Below are 20,976 nucleotides of genomic sequence, written 5' to 3'. Positions count from 1 at the left end.
CTGGGACCAAGTCCCACATCGGGCTCCTTGCTCATCGGGGAGCCTGCTTCTCCCTCTGCCTGCCTCTCCCCTTGCTTGTGCTCTCTCTCTCTGACAAGTAAATAAAATCTTTAAAAAAATAAAAAATATTTTCTAACTAACAGGAAGTCAACATCTTTCCTTAGAATTACCACTCATATTCATAAAATTTTTAACTGTCTCTCCAAATTTCTATTTAGCCTATTACTAAAACTGACACATCTTCCTACCAATTTACAAAATTCAGGATCCCATCAATATTTTTTTATGAAAATTGCATCTATTATTTAAGAAATCACTCTTCTCATTGAAACAAGTCAAATAAAAAATGTAGTTCACCTTTGAACATGGGTTTGAATTGTGCAGGTCCACTTACATGTGGATTTCTTTTCCTTTTTTTTAAAGATTTATTTATTTGTCAGAGAAAGAGTGAGAGAGAGCGAGCACTCGCACAAGCAGGGGGAGCGGCAGGCAGAGGGAGAAGCAGGCTCCCCACTGAGCAGGGAGCCCGATATGGGACTCGATCCCAGGACCCTGGGGATCATGACCTGAGCCGAAGGCAGACGCTTAACCGACTAAGCCACCCAGGCGTCCCTGGATTCCTTTCAATAAATACATCATAGTACTGTAAATATATTTTTTCTTCCTTATGACTTTCTTAACATTTTCTTTTCTCTAGCTTGCTTTATTTTAAGAATACAGCATATAATACATGTAACATGAAATACGTTGATTATTTTCAGTAAGGATTCCAGTCAACAGAAGGCTATTAATAGTTAAGTTTCTGGGGAGTCAAAACTTATATGTAGTACAGCATAGGGGATATAGTCAATAATACTGTAATAATATTGTATGTGACAGTTACTACACTTATCATGGTGAGCACTGAGTAATGTAGAGAGTTGTCGAGTCACTGTTGTACACCTGAAACTAATATAACACTATGTCAACTATACTTCAATAAAAATTTAAAAAATGAAATAAAAAAGTCTAAAATTTAAAATCTAATGAATACTTTTCATTTATTTTGAACTAAAAAAAAAAAGTTATACACAATTTTCGATTGTGAGGGGGTCGATGCCCCTAACCTGTGTTGTTCAAGGGTCACTTGTAAAACTAAAATATAATTAATATAAAAGGAAAAAAGAATGGCTTACACAACGGCTAAGCCAATGTCCCTACTTCTCTGAATTGTGGAATAAGAAATCATTTCCCACTTATTTAATTCCAGAGTACTAAAAGCAAGCAGGGAAAGAACATATAAATGCTTTTAAGAAAACTATAGTTCCTTAAAACAATCAGAGCTTATGTTATCAACAGTAATTATATCTAAATGATTAACATTTTTCTAAAAAATGAAACATTTAAAATTACAAGGGTATCATGATAAAAGCAACTTACACAGTCTTTTTGTCCTGTCGAAGAAGTTTAGAAGAAAATTCACTTAGTACTTCCAGGAAAGCCAGATTAGGAGGTGGATATTCTTGTCCTTTCTGATTTTGGTATTTAAAGGCAAATTCTATGCCATCCCTGAAGTAAAAGAAAGTATCATCTTATTTTTCCAGATAAGGAGTATAGTTCCCTCAATGGACTAAAATTTCAAAATAGTTGGGAAGGCAGGATAATCATCACTGAATATAGTAAAATCTGATAAATTTGAAGTGTAAAACAATGTTAATTTGTATGACATACATGCCTAATATTTACAGTATAAAACTATAAAGTTGTGAAACAAAGCTAAATTCCTATGTGTATCTTGCAGGGGTAGCACAATACCCTGGAAAGATAACTAGATTGTCAGAAAACTTAGTTCTCAGAATTGATCATGGTATCAAGCAGATGTGTGAGGTATTTAACATTTTCTGTCATTCAGTTTTCAGTTATGAAATAAGGTTGACCAAATCAGCATTGCAGTGTTTATAAACCCACATCTCCTATTATCATCATCTCACTGACAGGCCAGACCAGAGTATTTTGTTAAACTTTACTTTCTATACTATATAAATTGAAAAAACAGGCAGTTGAAGTATTTTTCAAATTAAAGAGGCCCTCCTAGTTGAGACTCACTAGACTACACAATCTCTAAAGTTCTTACAACTTGAAAATTCAGTAATTTGTCATTAAAAATGGGTCAAATAACAGTTATTTCAGTTAAATTCCAGTAAACCAGATTCTGTATAACAGAAAGTATTTTTTTAGCTCACTCACTTGTGAAGTGTGGCAACTGCTTCTCGTGTCTTGATCTGATCCAGTCCAAATGTAAGGGCAAAGCGACGTGCCAGTTCTTTAATGCCGCTGACGTGGGCAGATGTCCTATCTAGGTTGGGACCTTGCTCTTGAACAAGTTCATTAAACAACTGGTTGAAAGAAAAAAAGAGGAAAAAACCTACAGCTAAGAAAATTTGTTTATTTTACTTATTATTAGAATAGGTAATATAATTTAAAAATATTTAAAAGACATAGGGTAAAATATATATTTCCCTCCTTGCATTGAACTCTAGGCACATTGTTCCCCTTCTCCAAGTCATCTAATAATAATTTCTTGAGCTCATTTTCATGCTAGTTGTGTGATTCAATGCAGACAGGAATTTACTTCTTTTTAACAAAAAATAATATATTTTGGGCTGGGGAAAGGAAACATGTTTATAGAAATATATTTGTATTCATAAACATCTATGTAGTCTTTTTGTTGTTTTAACAGGGATGGCAGTACATGAAATATGGGGTTCAGAACTTTGTTTTTTCACTTACTATATCTTAGACAAGAACATTATGTAAAAGAAGACATTTGGATATACGGGGTGATATTTCCTACCCAACAACAATACATACAAAAAAATTCTTAAGCTGTATGGAGAGGTTTTATAAATTACACATACATTACATATATTGCATCAAAATAACAACCACCAAATAAATCCTAAAGTACTAAAGAATATAAAAGCTATCATCATTCTACCACCAAGGTTAGAAACTTAAATTTATCGGTACACATCTGTCTTCCCTCCTATTATGAGAGATGAATAGTCCAGGACTTTCATCTAAAGCCACTCCCTCAGTATGTACTAGATCTCACTCCATTTTACCTATTCAGCAATTTTGCTTTTATGCTTACTGCTCTGTCCTGCATCTTTAACTATTCCCTCTACTACATGCATGCATCTTAAAACCCCAAAATACAAAAAACCATAACTTCTTAACTCAATCTCCTGTGCCGCTATCAATACCTTGTTTTGATTCTCTTTCGGCAAAGATACTGAAAAGTATTGTTTACATTTGTTTTCTTCACTTCCTCAACCCGCACCTCTCAATTCACTCTTATCATACTGTCCCATTGAAATAGCACTTCTGAGGAGGAAGAGCAAGATGGCGGAGAGTAGGAGACCTAAATTTCAGCTGGTCCCAGGAAATCAGCTATACAGGGATCAAAATATTCTGAACACCTACGAAGTCAACAGAAGATCGAAGAAAAGAAGAGCAGCAACTATCTGAACAGAAAAGTGACCACTTTCTGGAAGGTAGGACATACGGAGAAGTGAATCCGAGGCGATATTCGGGAAGACAGATGGTGGGGCAGGGGGTCCCTGATGGCGCTTCTGGCAAGTGATAGAGCAGCAGAGCACAAGATCAGAACTTTTAGAAGTCGGCTCCGCTGAGGGACGTTGCTCCAGTGGCTAAGCCGGGGGGGTGGAACCCTTGTGGAGACAGTGTGGTCGCAGGACCCTCAGGGTTACAGAAAGACAGGGCGTGCCTGAGTGTGGCAGAGCTCCCAGGTATCGGAGCGGGGAAGCCGGCTGCAGAGACGGAGCCGAGGCATGGGCTCTCAGCTCAGGGCTGCCACAAACTGTGATCCGTGGCACAGTCGGGCCACTGCTCCTCCAGCAGGGACCCAACAAGCGGCAGAGCTGGGGAGACTCCCCTTCCTCCCCGGGGAGGAGCAGCGCGGGAGTGCACGGCAGGAATCTGCTGGGTTTGGGAGACCACACAGAGTCGTGTGCCAGAGATAGAAACACTCAGTCACAGGCTGGGTGAGCACGGAGTGCGGCCAGAGACCGGGGTTACGGGAGTGATTGACTGCTTTTCTCTGGGGGCGCACTGAGGGGTGGGACCTCGAGTTCTCGCTCCTCCGGCTGGAGATTGGGAGGCCGCCATTTTCACTCTTGTTCTCCAACGCTGTAAGGAAAGCTTGCAGGGAACAAAAGCTCCCGAGAGCAAACCCGAGTAGATTACTTAGCTTGGACCGGCAAGGGCGGGGCAATTTCGCCTCCAGCAAAGACATTTGGGAACCATGGCAACAGGCCCCACCCCCAGAAGATCAGCATAAACAGGCGGCCAGGACCAAGTTTACCAATCAATGAGAACGGCAGAACTCCAGCGCTAGGGGAATACTGCACACAGAATTCATTGCTTTTTTACCATGATTTTTTAGTCTTTCAAAGTTAATTTTTTTAACTCTTTTTTTAATTTTTCTTTTTCCTTTTTTCAACCAACATCTTATCAATCCTTTTTTAAAAAATATTTTTTATTCTTAGAGTCATACTCTATCCCTTCATAGTAGTTAACCTTATTTTTGGTATCTATATATAAGTTGTTCTTTCTTAAAATTTTGAGATACAGTTTCTTCTAACAGACCAAAATATACCCTAAATCTCTAGTGTATGGCTTTGTTCTAGTCTACTGCCTGATCACATTCTCCCCCCCCTTTTTTTAAGTCCTCTTCTTTCTTTTTTCAACCAACTTCTTATCAATTCCTTTTATAAAATCTTTTATAATCTTCATCTTTACAGTCATATTCCATCCCTTCATCGTATTAACCCTTATTTTTGTACATATAAGTTTTTCTTTCTTTAAAATTTTGGGAGGCACTTTCTTCTGACAGACCAAAATATGCCCAAAATCTAGTGTGTGGCACTGATCTATGCACCAGCCTGATATTTGATCATATTCTGTTTTTTTCTTTTGTTTTTATCTTTTTCTTTTTTCTTCCTTTCCCTTTCTTTTCCCTTGGTTTCAGGTCTCTTTTGATTTGTTTAGTGTATATTTTTGGGGGGATGTTGTTACCCTGTTAGCATTTTGTTCTCTCATTCATCTATTCTCCTCTGGACAAAATGACAAGATGGAAAAAAATCACCTCAAAAAAAAAAAAAGAACAAGAGGCAGTACTGACTGCCAGGGACCTAATCAATTCGGATGTTAGTAAGATGTCGGAACTAGAGTTTAGAATGACGATTTTATTTTATTATTATTATTTTTAAGGATCTTTTTTTATTTTTATTTATTTGACAGCGCACAAGTAGGCAGAGAGGCAGGCAAAGGGAGAGGAAGAAGCAGGCTCTTGCTGAGCAGGGAGCCCAATGTGCGGCTCGATCCCAGGACCCTGGGATCATGACCTGAACCGAAGGCAGACGCTTAACCGACTGAGCCATCCAGATGCCCCTAGAATGGTGATTTTAAAGATACTAGCTGGGCTTGAAAAAAGCATGGAAGATATTAAAGAAACCTTTTCTGGAGAAATAAAAGAACTAAAATCTAAACAAGTCGAAATCAAAAAGGCTATTAATGAGGTGCAATAAAAAATGGAGGCTCTAACTGCTAGGATAAATGAGGCAGAAGAGAGAATTAGTGCTAGAGAAGACCAAATGATGGAAAATAAAGAAGCTGAGAAAAAGATAAACAACTACTGGATCACGAGGGCAGAATTTGAGAGATAAGTGATACCATAAGATGAAACAACATTAGAATAATTGGGATCCCCGAAGAATAAGAAGGAGAGAGAGGGGCAGAAGGTACACTGGAGCAAATTATAGCAGAGAACTTCCCTAATTTGGGGAAGGAAACAGGAATCAAAATCCAGGAGGCACAGAGAACCCCCCTCAAAATCAATAAATATAGGTCAACACCCTGACATCTAATAGTAAAACTTACGACAAAGAGAAAAAAGAGAAAAAAAACTCACAAAGAGAAAATCCTGAAAGCAGCTCGGGAGAAGAGATCTGTAACCTACAATGGTAGAAACATTAGATTGGCAACAGACCTATCTACAGAGACCTGGCAGGCCAGAAAGGACTGGCATGATATATTCAGAGCACTAAATGAAAAAAATATGCAGCCAAGAATACTATATCCAGCTAGGCTGTCACTCAAAATAGGAGAGCTAAAAAGGTTCCAGGACAAACAAAAACTAAAGGAATTTTCAAACACAAAGCCAGCCCTACAAGAAACATCAAAAGGGGTCCTCTAAGCAAAGAGAGAGCCAAAAAGTAATACAGACCAGAAAGGAACACAGACAATACACAGTAACAGTCACCTTACAGGCAATACAATGGCACTAAATTCATATCTTTCAATAGTTACCCTGAATGTAAATGGGCTAAATGCCCCAAGCAAAAGACATAGGCTATCAGATTGGATAAAAAAACAAGACCCATCAATATGCTGTCTGCAAGAGACTCATTTTAGATCCAAAGCCACCCCCAGATTGAAAGTGAGGGGGTGGAAAACCATTTACCATGCTAACAGACTTTAACAAAAGAAAACTGGGGTGGCAATCCTTATATCAGACAAATTAGATTTTAAACCAAAGACTATAATAAGAGATGAGGAAGGACACTATATCCTACTTAAAGGGTCTATCCAACAAGAAGATCTAACAATTGTAAATATCTATGCCCCTAACATGGGAGCAGCCAATTAATAACAAAAGCAAAGAAACACATCGACAACAATACAATAATACTGGGGGACTTTAACACCCCCCTGACTGAAATGGACAGATCATCGAAGCAAAAGATCAACAAGGAAATAAAGACTTTAAATGACACACTGGACCAAATGGACTTCACAGATGTATTCAGAACATTCCATCCCAAAGGAACACAATACACATTCTTCTCTAGTGCCCATGGAACATTCTCTAGAATAGATCACATCCTAGGTCACAAATCAGGTCTCAACCGGTACCAAAAGATTGGGATCATTCCCAGTATATTTTTGGACCACAATGCTTTGAAACTAGAACTCAATCACAAGAGGAAAGTCAGAAAGAACTCAAATACATGGAGGCTAAAGAGCATCCTACTTTAAAGAATGAATAGGTCAACCAGGAAATTAAAAGAATTTAAAAAAATCATGGAAACAAATGAAAATGAAAACACAACTCTTCAAAATCTTTGGGATGCAGCAAAGGTGGTCCTAAGAGAAAAATATATAGCAATACAAGCCTTTCTCAAGAAACAAGAAAGGTCTCAAATACACAACCTAACCCTACACCTAAAGAAGCTGGAGAAAGAACAGCAAATAAAGCCTAAAACAAGCAGGAGCAGAGAATTAATGAAGATCAAAGCAGAAATCAATGAAATAGAAGCCAAAAGAACAGTAGAACAGATCAACGAAAATAGGAGCTGGTTCTCTGAAAGAACAAGACTGCTAAACTCCTGGTGAGACTTATCAAAAAGAAAAGAGAAATGACCCAAATAAATAAAATCATGAATGAAAGAGGAGAAATCACAACCAACACCAAAGAAATACAAACAATTATAAGAACATATTATGAGCAACTATATGTCAGCAGATTAGATAATCTGGAAGAAACGGATGCATTCCTAGAGATGTATGAACTACCAAAACTGAACCAGGAAGAAATAGAAAACCTGAACAGACCTATAACCACTAAGGAAATTGAAGCAGTCATCAAAAATCTCCCAACAAACAAAAGCCCAGGGCCAGACGGCTTCCCAGGGGAATTCCACCAAACATTTAAAGAAGAATTAATACCTATCGTTCTGAAACTGTTCCAAAAAATAGAAATCGAAGGAAAACTTCCAAACTCATTTTATGAGGCCACCATTACCTTGATTCCAAAACCAGACAAAGACCCCATCAAAAAGGAGAATTACAGACCAATATCCCTGATGAACATGGATGCAAAAATTCTCACCAAAATACTAGCCAATAGGATCCAACAGTACATTAAAAGGATTATTCACCACGACCCAGTGGGATTTATCCCTGGGCTGCAAGGTTGGTTCAACATCTGCAAATCAATCAATGTGATACAATACATTAATAAAAGAAAGAACAAGAATCATATGATCCTCTCAACAGATGCAGAAAAAGCATCTGGCAAAGTACAGCATCCTTTCTTGATCAAAACTCTTCAGAGTATAGGGAGAGAGGGTACATACCTCAATATCATAAAAGCCATCTCTGAAAAACCCACAGCGAATATCATCTCAATGGAGAAAAACTGAGAGCTTTCCCCTTAAGGTTAGGAACATGGCAGGGATGTCCACTATCACCAATGCTATTCAACATACTATTAGAAGTCCTAGCCACAGCAATCAGACAACAAAAAGAAAAGGCATCCAAATCGGCAAAGAAGAAGTCAAACTCTCACTGTTTGCCAGTGATATGATGCTTTATGTGGAAAACCCAAAAGACTCCACCCCAAAACTGCTAGAACTCACACAGGAATTCAGTAAAGTGGCAGGATATAAAATCAATGCACAGAAATCAGTGGCATTCCTATACACCAACAACAAGACAGAAGAAAGAGAAATTAAGGAGTCGATCCCATTTACAATTGCACCCAAAATCATAAGATACCTAGGAATAAATCTAACCAAAGAGGCAAAGGATCTGTACTCAGAAAACTATAAAATACTCATGAAAGAAACTAAGACACAAAGAAATGGAAAAAACGTTCCATGCTCATGGATTGGAAGAACAAATATTGTGAAGATGTCAATGCTACCTAAAGCAATCTACACATTCAATGCAATCCCTATCAAAATACCATCAACTTTTTTCAAAGAAATGGAGCAAATAATCCTAAAATTTGTATGGAACCAGAAGAAACCCCGAATAGCCAGAGAAATGTTGAAAAAGAAAAACAAAGCTGGTGGCATCACAATTACGGATTTCAAGCTCTATTACAAAGCTGTCATCATCAAGACAGTATGGTACTGGCACAGAAACAGACACATAGATCAATGGAACAGAATCGAGAGCCCAGAAATGGATCCTCAACTCTATGGTCAACTCATCTTCAACCAAGCAGGAAAGAATGTCCAATGGAAAAAAAGTCGCTTCAACAAATGGTGTTGGGAAAATTGGACAGCTACACGCAGAAGAATGAAACTGGATCATTTCCTTACACCACACACAAAAATAGACTCAAAATGGATGAAAGACCTAAACGTGAGACAGGAGTCCATCAAAATCCTAAAGGAGAACACAGGCAGCAACCTTTTCGACCTCAGCCGCAGCAACTTCTTCCTAGAAACATCGCCAAAGGCAAGGGAAACAAGGGCAAGAATGAACTACTGGGACCTCATCAAGATAAAAAGCTTTTGCACAACAAAAGAAACAGTCAACAAAACCAAAAGACAACAACAGACTGGGAGAAGATATTTGCAAATGACATATCAGATAAAGGGCTAGTATCCAAAATCTATAAAGAACTTATTAAACTCAACACCCAAAGAACAAATGATCCAATCAAAAAATGGGCAGAAGACATAAGACATTTTTCCAAAGACAACCAAATGGCCAAAAGACACATTGAAAAAGTGCTCAACATCACTCTAGTAGTACTTTTTACTACTTACAGTATTATAACTAGAAACAGTAGTTCTTCCAAACATTTTCAAATGTATCCACAGGTAATTATTTACAAATTCTTAAACTTCAAAATATTTTCAGAGATGGTTGTACACAACTGCCTTACATTTTAAAATTTACACTTAAATGCAAAGAATATATCTCTGTTTTAAATTCAAGGAATATAAAAATAAACATTCTCCTTCCTCTTTCCCATTGAATATCATTCTTCTCTCCAAAGGTTATCAATGTTAAAGTTTCAAGGTTTTCTAGACCAGTTTAGACACATTAATGTATTACATATATGAAACTTTTAACATAAATGATACTAATCTATGTAGTTTGTCCTGAAACTTGCTATTTTTTTTTCCTTTTTCAAGTTTTTATTTAAATTCCAGTTAGTTAATGTATGGTGTAATATTAGTATTAGGTGTAGAATTTAGTGAATCATCACTTGTACAAACACCCAGTGTTCATCACTAGTGCCCTCCTTAATTCCCATCACCTGTTTAGCCTATCCCCCTGCCATCTCCTCTCCAGTAACCCTCAGTTTGTTCTCTATTGTTAAGAGTCTGTTTTCTCGTTTGCCCCGCTTTTTTCCTTTTTTTCCCCTATGTTCATCTGTTTTGTTTCTTAAATTCCACATATAAGAGAAATCACATGGTATTTGTCTTTTTCTGACTTATTTTGCTTAGCATAATCATCTCCGGCTCCATCCACGTGGTTACAAATGGTAAGATTTCATTCCTTCTTAAGCTGATAATATTCCATTGTGTGTGTGTGTGTGTGTGTGTGTGTAAACACACACACTCTCACACATCACATCTTCTTTATCCATTCATCAGTCGATGGACATTTGGGCTCTTTCCATAATTTGGTTGTTGATAATAATATATAACATATGGAGTATAAACATTGGGGTGTATGTATCCCTTCCAATCAGTATTTTTGTATCCTTTGAGTAAATAGAAGTGCAACTGCTGGATCGTAGGGTAGTTCTATTTTTAACTTTCTGAGGAACTTCCATACCGTTTTGCAGAGTGGCTGTACCAGTTTGCATTTCCACCAACAGTGTAAGAGGGTTCCCCTTTCTCTGAAACGTGCTATTTTTCACTTAATATTTTGTCTTAAAAATCTTTTAGCTACTTCAGAGTATCACACTTTAATCATTCCTCTGCTGATGGAACATTTAGACTATCTTCAATTTTTCAATATTATAGACTTGCTACAATAAACATCTTTTACATATATCTTTGTGTGTACCTGCATGTACCAATGTAGATACCTAGCAGCAAAAATAGTGACTTTGAAATGGAATATCTATCTTCAATTTTGAAATATCCTGCAAAATTTTATTTCAAGAAGGCAATAGCAATTTCTTTTAAAGGGATCCTTTTCTCCACATCTTTATCAATCATTGGTATTAACTATCATTTAAATTCATGCTAATCTGCCCATCAGTGATAAATATCTTTGTTTCAATTTGTATTTCATTAATTATTAATGAAATTATGCCCCTTTTCATACGGTTATTGCTTTTTAAGACTTCCTCTTCTGAAAAGTGGCTTTTCATATCCCTTGTTTACTTTTTTATGGGATTTATCTTTGTTACTGATGTGTAGGATTTGTTATGTATGACTGAAAATATTTCCCTGAATCTGTCATTTGTTTAAACTTTGTTTAGAGTGCTGGTTGATGTATAAATGTATTTATGTTTATATACACATACCTACAGCTCCACCCACCCCGAAATCTCTGTATTAATTCAGTAAGCATTTCTTAGGGACTCTTATTTATACAACATATGTGACGACTTTTTTTAAATATTTTATTTATTTGAGAGAGAGAGCGAGAGAGAGAGAGCAGGAGCCGGGGGAGGGGAGAAGCATGAGCCGGGGGAAGGGAGAAGCAGACTCCCCGCTGAGCAGGGAGCCCAACTCAGGGGTTGATCCCAGGACCCTGGGATCATGACCTGAGCTGGAGGCAGCCCCTTAACTGGCTGAGCCACCCAGGTGCCCCCATATGTGACTTATTTTCTTATTTGAATACTATTTTGCCCTGTCTTCATTAAATATTTTTAAAATATATTTTTATATTTTTCTTTTTAAACGATTACTTTTTAAATGTCTGTTTGGCATTTCATCTGGTCCAAGAGTAGATCACATTAGGATTTCACAATTTGAAATGTGAACTGTAAGATTATTTTCCAAAAGACATATAACATGTCTTTGGACCAGAAAGTATCCATACTAATGTACTGATACAGTGACCTAGTTTAAATGAGGTAAGATATACCTAATACATACTAAGCACATAAAAGTGTTCAATAACATTAATTCTACTCTTTATCTCTTTCAGATTTCTTACCTGCTGTAAACTGAGAATGAGGGTCTTGGCACACTGAATTTTATCAATCTGCCTGGTCTTACTCAGTGTTTCCTTAATAATATCACCATAGTCATTGTAATACTGTGAGAAAAAGAAAGAAAACACAGCTTTAAAATTACTGAAATTTCATGAGACAAACTGTGGATTGGTAAAAGAAATGGAAAGGGGAGTTCAAGGGTGTTTAATTTCTTCATCTTAAACATAATGAGAGATAAAATATATTTTCTAAAGTTAAAGGAATACACATTTGATATTAATCACATAAGATTATGAAATAACTAACGTTAACTGAAAAACTGAGAATTCCAGGAAGAGAGGAAGTGACAGAGGTAAACAAAATTCCTTATTCTTTGTAACATGGATTCAATAGACACCACTTAAGAGGTGACAAATCAAGAAACAACTTTGGTCGAAACTTCGCAAAGAACTAAAACCAAAACAGTTAAAATTGCTTACCTTTGGGGAATGGGCCTAAATAACGGGGAAGGGCAGATTAGGGTAACAGACTTTTCATTTAATACTTCTGTACTATGTCATTCTCTGCTCCCCCAACATGTTTATATTTTACTACTGTAATATAAAAAATAAAAACATTGACTTCTTCAATAGTGACTGAGAAAAATTTAATTTCTTTATAATTCAAGTTTTTTTGACACAGGATTTTAAGAATTTTCCTTGTGAGTAAATAATTAAGAAAAGCCTATTTAAAACCACTAAATCTGGATGTTATTTCTAAGCTAATGCCTAAAAACTTACGACCTATGTGAAGAAGTGAGTGTATTAGCTTGGCAATTGGACTTTCATAATTTTCAGAAAGAGGGGTATGCTTCCATGATGTGAGATGAAAAAACGAGAAAGATATTAATATATTAAAGTTGTTCAACAGGCAGATCTCCAATAAATTCATATTTGTAATAGTTACATAGGGAACTGGGAAAAAAGCCACATAACTGAGGATATGTAATAAAGAGTAGCAAATAACTATTAAATTCTCTCAAAAAAATTAAAGCTTACAATGAGCAGAGGTGCAAAAATTGCTAAAGATGATAATAAGTTTTGGTTAAGGTTCATTTCTTGAAACCAATACAGTATTGTTAAGGGATGAAAAGGAAAAACCATGGTAAGCTCATATTCATCCATTCAAACTGTGTTTAGACATTACTTCAGGAAGCTGTCTCAGGTTCCTTTCACTTAAGTTTCTCTATTCCATGTCTGCTTTGTAATTTGTACATTTATCACTACAATAATGATGCTGAGGCTTTATGATCTAATGGGAAGAGCTAAGCTTTGAACCTACATAAACCTAGAATCATAAATTCCAGTTTTTGCTACTTACTTATAGAATGTGACCTTTGAAAGTTACTTAACCTCTTTGAGCCTTAATTACCTTATCTGTAAATGATGTATTTCCTACCTCATAGGATTACTGTAATCAACAAACATATGTAAAAGCATAAGAACAGTGTCTCAAATATAAATGGCACAGAACACAGACAACCACTATTACCATGCTACATTATATTATGCTTGCATTTCAGTTTTTCTATTAATCTCTAAGTTCCTTGGTGCAGAAATCATGTTTTACTTAAATCTCTATCAGCACAGTGCTCACACTGCAGTTGTTTAGCAAAATATGATGAATTAGTTACTATGTCATAGCTAGAACTGGACCATAACTAAACATGGATAAAGACACAAATGGATCAATGGCACACACAATATTCTGAACATGGGCAACACTATCTGTGACAGAACAAGGTAAAAATACATAAACTGAGAAGTGTGCCTATCATAAAGACTTCTGAGCGTCAGAAACAAAATGGAGCTTAAGGAAAGCAGAGCAAACAGCCAGAAAGGTGAGTACCTATCAAAATCCTGCCATATAAAGAATGGTTTAAAACCCTTCAACATCTCCTTACCTCCCTCAGGAAAAAAATCCAGGCTTCTCACACAGCATTTGGTTACTAGTGATACTTTTCAAAATCCTAACTCTGGCTCCCTTCTCATAAGCAATCTATGTTGCTACATCAAATTACTTGCATTTCCCCCAAATAATTCACATTCTTTTGTATCTTTGTACATGAAGTTCAATCTACCCCAAGTCCTCCTGCTACTTCTTTGCTTACTAATTTGTGTTTATCATCTTAGACTTAGTTCAGAAGTCACTACTAAGAGGTTTCCATTAACCCTCGTATTTTTTTAGAGTTGGGTGTCTGTTTCATATATTTCCAGAAACCCCTATACATACCTCTATTATACTATATAATGCAATTGTCTAAATGTTGACAGTCTTCACCTTTAGAATACTTTAGAGCAAGAATTTTACTTTATTATTAAAGATTTATTTATTTGAGAGAGAGAGCTCACAAGTAGGGGGAGGGGCAGAGGGAGAGACTCTTCAAGCAGATTCCCTGCCAAGCATGGGGCTCGAGAGATCATGACCTGAGCTGAAACTAAGATTTGGACACTTAACCGACTGCACCATCCAGGTGCCCCTAGAGCAGGATTTTAAAAAATATTTGTAACTTTAATGACTGGCAGGTGGCATGGTACATAGTAGGCATACTTACAAAAATGTCTTAAAGAGATGTCATAAGAGATATTAGGTTTCTTCCATGTTGATCAAGAGTCTATATACCTCATGAAAATAAGAAGGTGTTCTTTCAATAAATGTGAGGATCTCCTACTTTATGGGGTTGATATAATGGTATAGATTGACAAAAGTTTATACTTCTATAAAAGAGAGAAACCTTAAATATATCAGAAAATCATGAACAATATATGGTTACCTGGCAATTTAGCTTCTGTTATCTTTTCATTTTTAAAGTGCAAATTTCTCTGCCACTTAGATGGAAGGAAAAAAATAAGACTATGAAACTATACCTTCATGTAGTGTTTAAAGATGTCTGCAGCTGCATGCATGTCAACAATATCATAAATGATAAGTTTGCTGAAGGCAGCAAGTAGATTCCTTCTTTTATGTAAGGCCTCAATTTTATTAGCTTCATCTTCTTCATCACCCTCTACCACAGAAAATAAATTGGTTATGAACTTTGGCCCTTTATCCAAGGTAAAACAATGTAGACAATCTGTATAATCAAACACCAACTTATAACTTTACAAATAGTACAATTCAGTTTTAGGTAAAACTGTTAGTTACACTGATTATTTTAGGGTGCTATATTTAGTTATACGCTTATTAAATGTTTAGTAGTTACCAAGGTTCCTATCTTCTAGGAAACTGTCATAGCAAAGACTGAGTTAGATAAGCAAACCATACATAAATTTTTTCTGATATTTTTATCATAATAATACTTTTGTCTGTTTACCTTAAAAATGCCATCTCTTCTCATTTCAATATTCTTTACATGCTATTAGCTATATTTCAACAGAGAAGAAATTTCTGGAAATTTTAAAGACATAGGGGAAAGTTTTCTTTTAGAAATAAATATGTGGGGAGTAATGGAAATAATATGGAGATGTTAGGTTTCAGTGCTTGTCTTAAATATGGTTACATTATCAGCATGAAATATATTTTGCAAACCATTTATGCTCATATACATTTTCTTCTTTTTTTCTTAAAAGATTTCACTTATTTATTTGACAGACACACACAGCGAGAGAGGGAATATAAGCAGGGGGAATGGGAGAGGGAGAAGCAGGCTTCCTGTGGAGCAGGGAGCCCAATGCGTGGCTCGATCCCAGGACCCTGGGATCATGACCTGAGCCAAAGGCAGGCGCTTAACGACTGAGCCACCCAGGCGCCCCTACATTTTCTTTTTTTAAATGTAGGCTCCACGCCCAGTGTGGAGCCCAACATGGGGCTTTAACTCATGATCTCGAGATCAAGACCTAACCTAAGCTGAAATCAAGAGTCGGACGCTTAACTGACTGAGTCACCCAGGAGCCTCTATACATATACAATTTTTTAAACAAAGCTTGCTACTAAATACTTTCAAAACGAGTAATATTTCTTCCTCAATTTTTTAATTCTCAGGCCCCACTGGCTTGTCTTTTTTTTTTTTTTTTAAAGATTTTATTTATTTGACAGACACAGCGAGAGAGGGAACACAAGCAGGGGGAGTGGGAGAGGGAGAAGCAGGCCTCCTGCTGAACAGGGAGCCCAATGTGGGGCTCGATCCCAGGACTCTGGGACCATGACCTGAGCCGAAGGCAGATGCTTAACAACTGAGCCACCCAGGTGCCCCTGGCTTATTTTTAATCCTAGAAAAAATTTCTTCACAAGGCTCCAGATGTTGACACATTTGTTTTAGGCTCTGTACTGACTCTCTCATATCTTGGCCTGCCTATGTGTGTATTATATATATACAAAAAATGAAAGAACTTACTCAACTTCTTTCTTTCCTTTCTACTAATTGGTCTTGCTGTGAAGCACCAATGCTTTGAGAAGTTGGAAATCTTTTTCTTAAGACAAATAGTAAGTAAATTTTATCTCCTGGGATTAAAATGGACTCTAAATAGAGACTTTGTTTTACAATTTAGTATTTTCTTAACATGTTAAATAAAAAACACTCTAATAGCACCAAATAGATCCACGGATCAGATATGCTACAGACCTTAAATCATCTATTTCATATATAACCTATCCAATACTTATAATTATTTATATTGGTCTAATTATGCTATACATTATCATTATGCAGGTTGACCACAATTTTGACTGGAGCGGTTTATTTTTTTAAGATTTTATTTATTTATTTGAGAGAGAGAGACAAAGATAAGAGTGACAGAGATAGCGAGAGAGAGCACAAGTGAGAAGGACAGGGAAAAGCTTATGCTTTTGTAAAAGCAGGGAGCCTGACACAGGGCTCAATCCCAGGACCCTTTAGGGGCTTTCCTTTAGAGAAATTGTGAACCTGGACACAGTTCAATTAGAAACACATCTATCCTACATATATATTTTACACATGTGGGAAATGACAAATGTACACAATTATCCATTATAGCATAATATACAATAGAAGATTGGAAACGAGCCAACATCAATTAATAGGAGATGGATAACATAAACTATGCTATAAACAATGAAATACTTCGTATCTGTTGGAAAAGAATAAAGCTCTGTATGTAGTGATAGGGAAAGACCTCTAAGGTACTACTCTGAAGGAGGGAGATTTCACTGTGTACATTTTTATTCTTGTTGGTTTCTGAACTACATGAATGTATTAACTTTATATTTTGAGAGAGAGAGAAAGAGAGAAAGAGAGCATGTGAGAGTGAGGGGAGTGGCAGAGGGGGAGAGAGAGAATCTTAAGCAGGCTTCTTGCCTAGCATGGAGCCTGATGTGCTGCTCGATCTCATGACCCTGGGATCATGACCTGGGCCAAAATCAAGAGTCAGACACTTAACCAACTGAGCAATCCAGGCACCCCATGACTCTTTTTTAAAAATTCTACTACTTTTTAGGACTGAATTTGAATTATTTCATAATATCTTTTGGGGTTGGTAAAAAAAAAAAAAAAAAAAAAAGATCAACATTGGGGCACCTGGGTGGCTCAGTCAGTTAAATGTCTGCCTTCAGCTCAGGTCATGATCCCAGGGTCCTGGGACTGAGCCCTGTGTTGGGCTCTCAGCTCATTGGGGAGCCTGCTTATCTATCTCTCCTTCTACACCCCCCACCCCCACTCATGCTCTCTGTCTCTCTCTCCCTCTCAAATAAATAAATAAAAATCTTTAAAAAAAAAATAAAAAAGATCAACAATGACAAAATAGTAGCTACAAATACCCATGCTCTGGTTCTCTTCATCTTGGTCAATGAAAACATGATCCATCACAAAGCTGAGGAGTTCAGACTGGAGTCCAGTATCTGGATTAAACACCAAAGGCTGAAGGCCTTCCCTGCCACCTGTCATTAATTGGTGGCTAAATATCATCAGAAGATCACAGAGTAACATGAATGCCTGCAATGCAAAGGGAATTTATCAGTAATATATAACTACAAGTACAGGTCAATGTTAATGAAAACATACTAAATTAAATGCACTTCAATAACAATACCATAACACAAATTGAGTATTTAAACTTCAACTATTTAGTTTTAATTTCCAAACTTAATGAAATTACTTTTTCTTATTAAATACTAGTTCCTTGTATTCCTAATTCCCGCCTAATATAATCTATTTCTTTTACTTGTCTGTATTAATTCAGAACAATTGACTAAGAGATTTTGACTTGAACTTAAAAAAAATGACTTAAGGCCATTTGGAAAAACAAAATTAATATAATAAATTATGACAGAGGTTAGAAATCAATTATATACTGCTTAACTAAATAAGCATAAATCTTAAGGTAAACTGTATTATCCAACAAATTACAATGCAGTACTCTAAACCTTAAAGCTATTATTTAGGATTCTTCTTTAAAAAATCTAATGCAAAAAAAAAAAATCTCTAACAATAGATTTAAAATTGAATTTAAGACCATTCACATAAAAATCAGTATCTGAAAGCTTGCCAACAAATTTAATCATGGGAACTTTCAATATATTTCCCTAAAGAGGAAGTATTACAGTTATTGTTGTCAAATTTGCCCTATTTAATGGATACTATGAAATAAACCCATGTTATCAATTTACTATAACTGAATGATTTTGTTGTGGGATAACTGAGGGCTCTCATAACTCAAAACAATTCACTTACCCCCTTCTAAATATTGATTTCTATGGGAAAACATAATTTTGGTACGTATTTGGAGATGGCTGTATACTTGGCTGTCCAACTCCAGCAAGAATCATGGCAGTTCATTCTCTGACTACACAATCATGAACTACATAAATATATTTAGAAAGAGCCACTTGAAAAGGGGAGGATAAAGAGAATCCAGGGGGAAATATATCTATTTTTTATTTAGGCCATAGTTTTAGATATCACCAGTGATGATGTAGAAACAATGAATTTTTGGTTTAAATGTCCTGAGCCGGTACTTTTAGATCGCACTGATAGGGTTCAGAAGGTTTAGAGAATAAGGTTTAGGGAAGACCACCTCTGTTCCCACTTTAAGTTAGATGCTGATAACTTTAATAGACAACTGTGATAACCTACTTGTAAGAAGGGATAGCAAAGGATAAGTACTACAGTACTCTTTAACTAGACTAGGTATTTTCTAGCCCAACATTATGATAAAAAAAATAAAAACAGTATGGAAAAAAGTATCCTGTTTTATATAATAGTACCTGATCTAAAAGTACTTCCCAAGAGAATAATATAATTAAACAGTTTACAAAATCACCTCATGGAAATGGTATTGCCTTGGGCTATGCTGCCCCTACCCAAGGAGTGAGGAGATTGTTGAACCAATGTGATATACCCACCTGCACCCCTATTATTCAGGGACTATGCAGGGACTCAGGGATTCCTTGCCCTAAGAGACCTGATTCTGCTACCAAAGGCTGCACAGGTCTCTTCCCTAGGCTTACTGTATCACCTGTGTGCATACTCCTAGGTCCCAGGGCAGATGTTTAAGGCAATAAAGTTGACAGAGTTTGGACATGTGGGCTGGAGTGTTTATGTGTGTGTGAGAAGTTCTTCCTGGTGTGATGAGAAGAGGGTGGACGGACCACAGGCCAGCTCCCCAACCCTCCCAGTTTTAGGACAGAATTCTTAGGAATCAGGAATTATGGAACCAGGTCATCATGACAGTGTATTTGTCTAGGTAAAAAGACCTATAACAAGTTAGTTAACTCGCTTTTTTAAGTTAAATATTCAGACATCCATACTCTTGTGTCCCAGGTTCCATAAACGTTAGGGATAGATCTGTATGCTAAGAACTGCCATAAAAAATGACCTCTTCTCATTGTTCTTCAGTGTATTTAGTAATTTTTTTATTGAGAGCTCTTAACTGATAATTTCTTACCTGTTCCTTCACTGGAGTATTAACATTAGATAGGCACTGTTGGCAAACAGCCAGAAAGGATTTCACTGTTTTCCTCAATACCAACAAATCCTCCTGTAAGACACATTTAAATTTGTAAACATGAATTACAATATCCTAGAAAACTAATCCAAAAGAAAAAAATAAATGGAAAATAGCCAATTGGTTTATTGTTCAGGAAATTCATAAAACCAAACTTATTTTTGGGAACCAAATTATACAGTTATTTCCTAGTTATCGTAATAGAAGGGGCAGCAAAACTGGTAATCCCAACACTCAATTCTATTTAGCTATGGAATGCTCAGTATGATTTCCTCCATAAATATGGTTTACTTGGGTTGATATTAAAATTATTAATCTTCCTAAATAAATGCTAGTTGGCAATAAGGTGAGGGAGCACAGCAGCAAACTGAAAAAAATCAATTAAGCAACAAGTATGTCCTGAATTTCTCCCATATTCTCAGTACTCTGCAAAATGTCAAGGGAAGAAAAATCATTTTAAGACTGTGTCCATGCCCTCAAAGAGTTAACATCCTAGCAGGGAATTAGACCAATCAGAGTAATTAAGTGTTCAAGTTTTTTTGTATTAACTCTAACTGTAGCAGAGAAAGCTGAGATGGAGGGACCTTCAGAATAGGATGGTCTTTAATTTAAAATTGAATGAGTGAACAGGATTTAACTTGACGGTCATGTAACATTCAATTTGAAACATTTGAAAAGTATAAAAGAAAATTTAAATTTATCAAGCACCTAAATGTGTCAGGCACTGGTTTGAGGGTGTACTGCCACATAATTTAATATTTATATCGATTAGAAATAGTCATTGTTAGCAAGGGTTTGAAACCGGGACTGTCTGATATCAGATTCTCACTAATGAGAAAGACACATGAAGATAATTCAGTATTACATTGATATTTAAAATAGTAAGGAAGAGTTATTAAATTAGCAAAAGCTGATGATGTAGAAATCACTTTTAAAAAGTACTCTATTAAACTAAAGTTCTTGAAGCTACATTTTGGACATGTAACAGTACTTACTCCTTTTTGGGATCTTCACATCCCAAATAAAGATAAACTTAAA

General features: G+C 36.3%; 1 protein-coding gene across 2 annotated transcripts in view; it reads right to left on the bottom strand.

Moving 5' to 3' along the window:
• The window catches only part of STAG1 (STAG1 cohesin complex component), a 428,102-nt gene that overhangs the window by 23,353 nt on the left and 383,773 nt on the right, over positions 1–20,976 (bottom strand). For both annotated transcript variants that reach the window (XM_025881833.2, XM_073899645.1), the window contains 6 exons: positions 19,879–19,971; positions 17,753–17,927; positions 14,890–15,029; positions 11,986–12,087; positions 2,227–2,375; positions 1,420–1,548 (listed from right to left, as the gene is read on the bottom strand). In XM_025881833.2, coding sequence (XP_025737618.1) covers positions 1,420–1,548; positions 2,227–2,375; positions 11,986–12,087; positions 14,890–15,029; positions 17,753–17,927; positions 19,879–19,971 — 788 coding nt within the window. The remainder of the gene's footprint in view (positions 1–1,419; positions 1,549–2,226; positions 2,376–11,985; positions 12,088–14,889; positions 15,030–17,752; positions 17,928–19,878; positions 19,972–20,976) is intronic.

Source organism: Callorhinus ursinus, unplaced genomic scaffold (genome assembly GCF_003265705.2).
Source record: "Callorhinus ursinus isolate GAN/ISIS: 27379988/994484 unplaced genomic scaffold, GSC_fseal_2.0 scaffold1, whole genome shotgun sequence".
NCBI lineage: Eukaryota > Metazoa > Chordata > Mammalia > Carnivora > Otariidae > Callorhinus > Callorhinus ursinus.
This window is presented reverse-complemented; position numbering and strand designations above follow the sequence as displayed.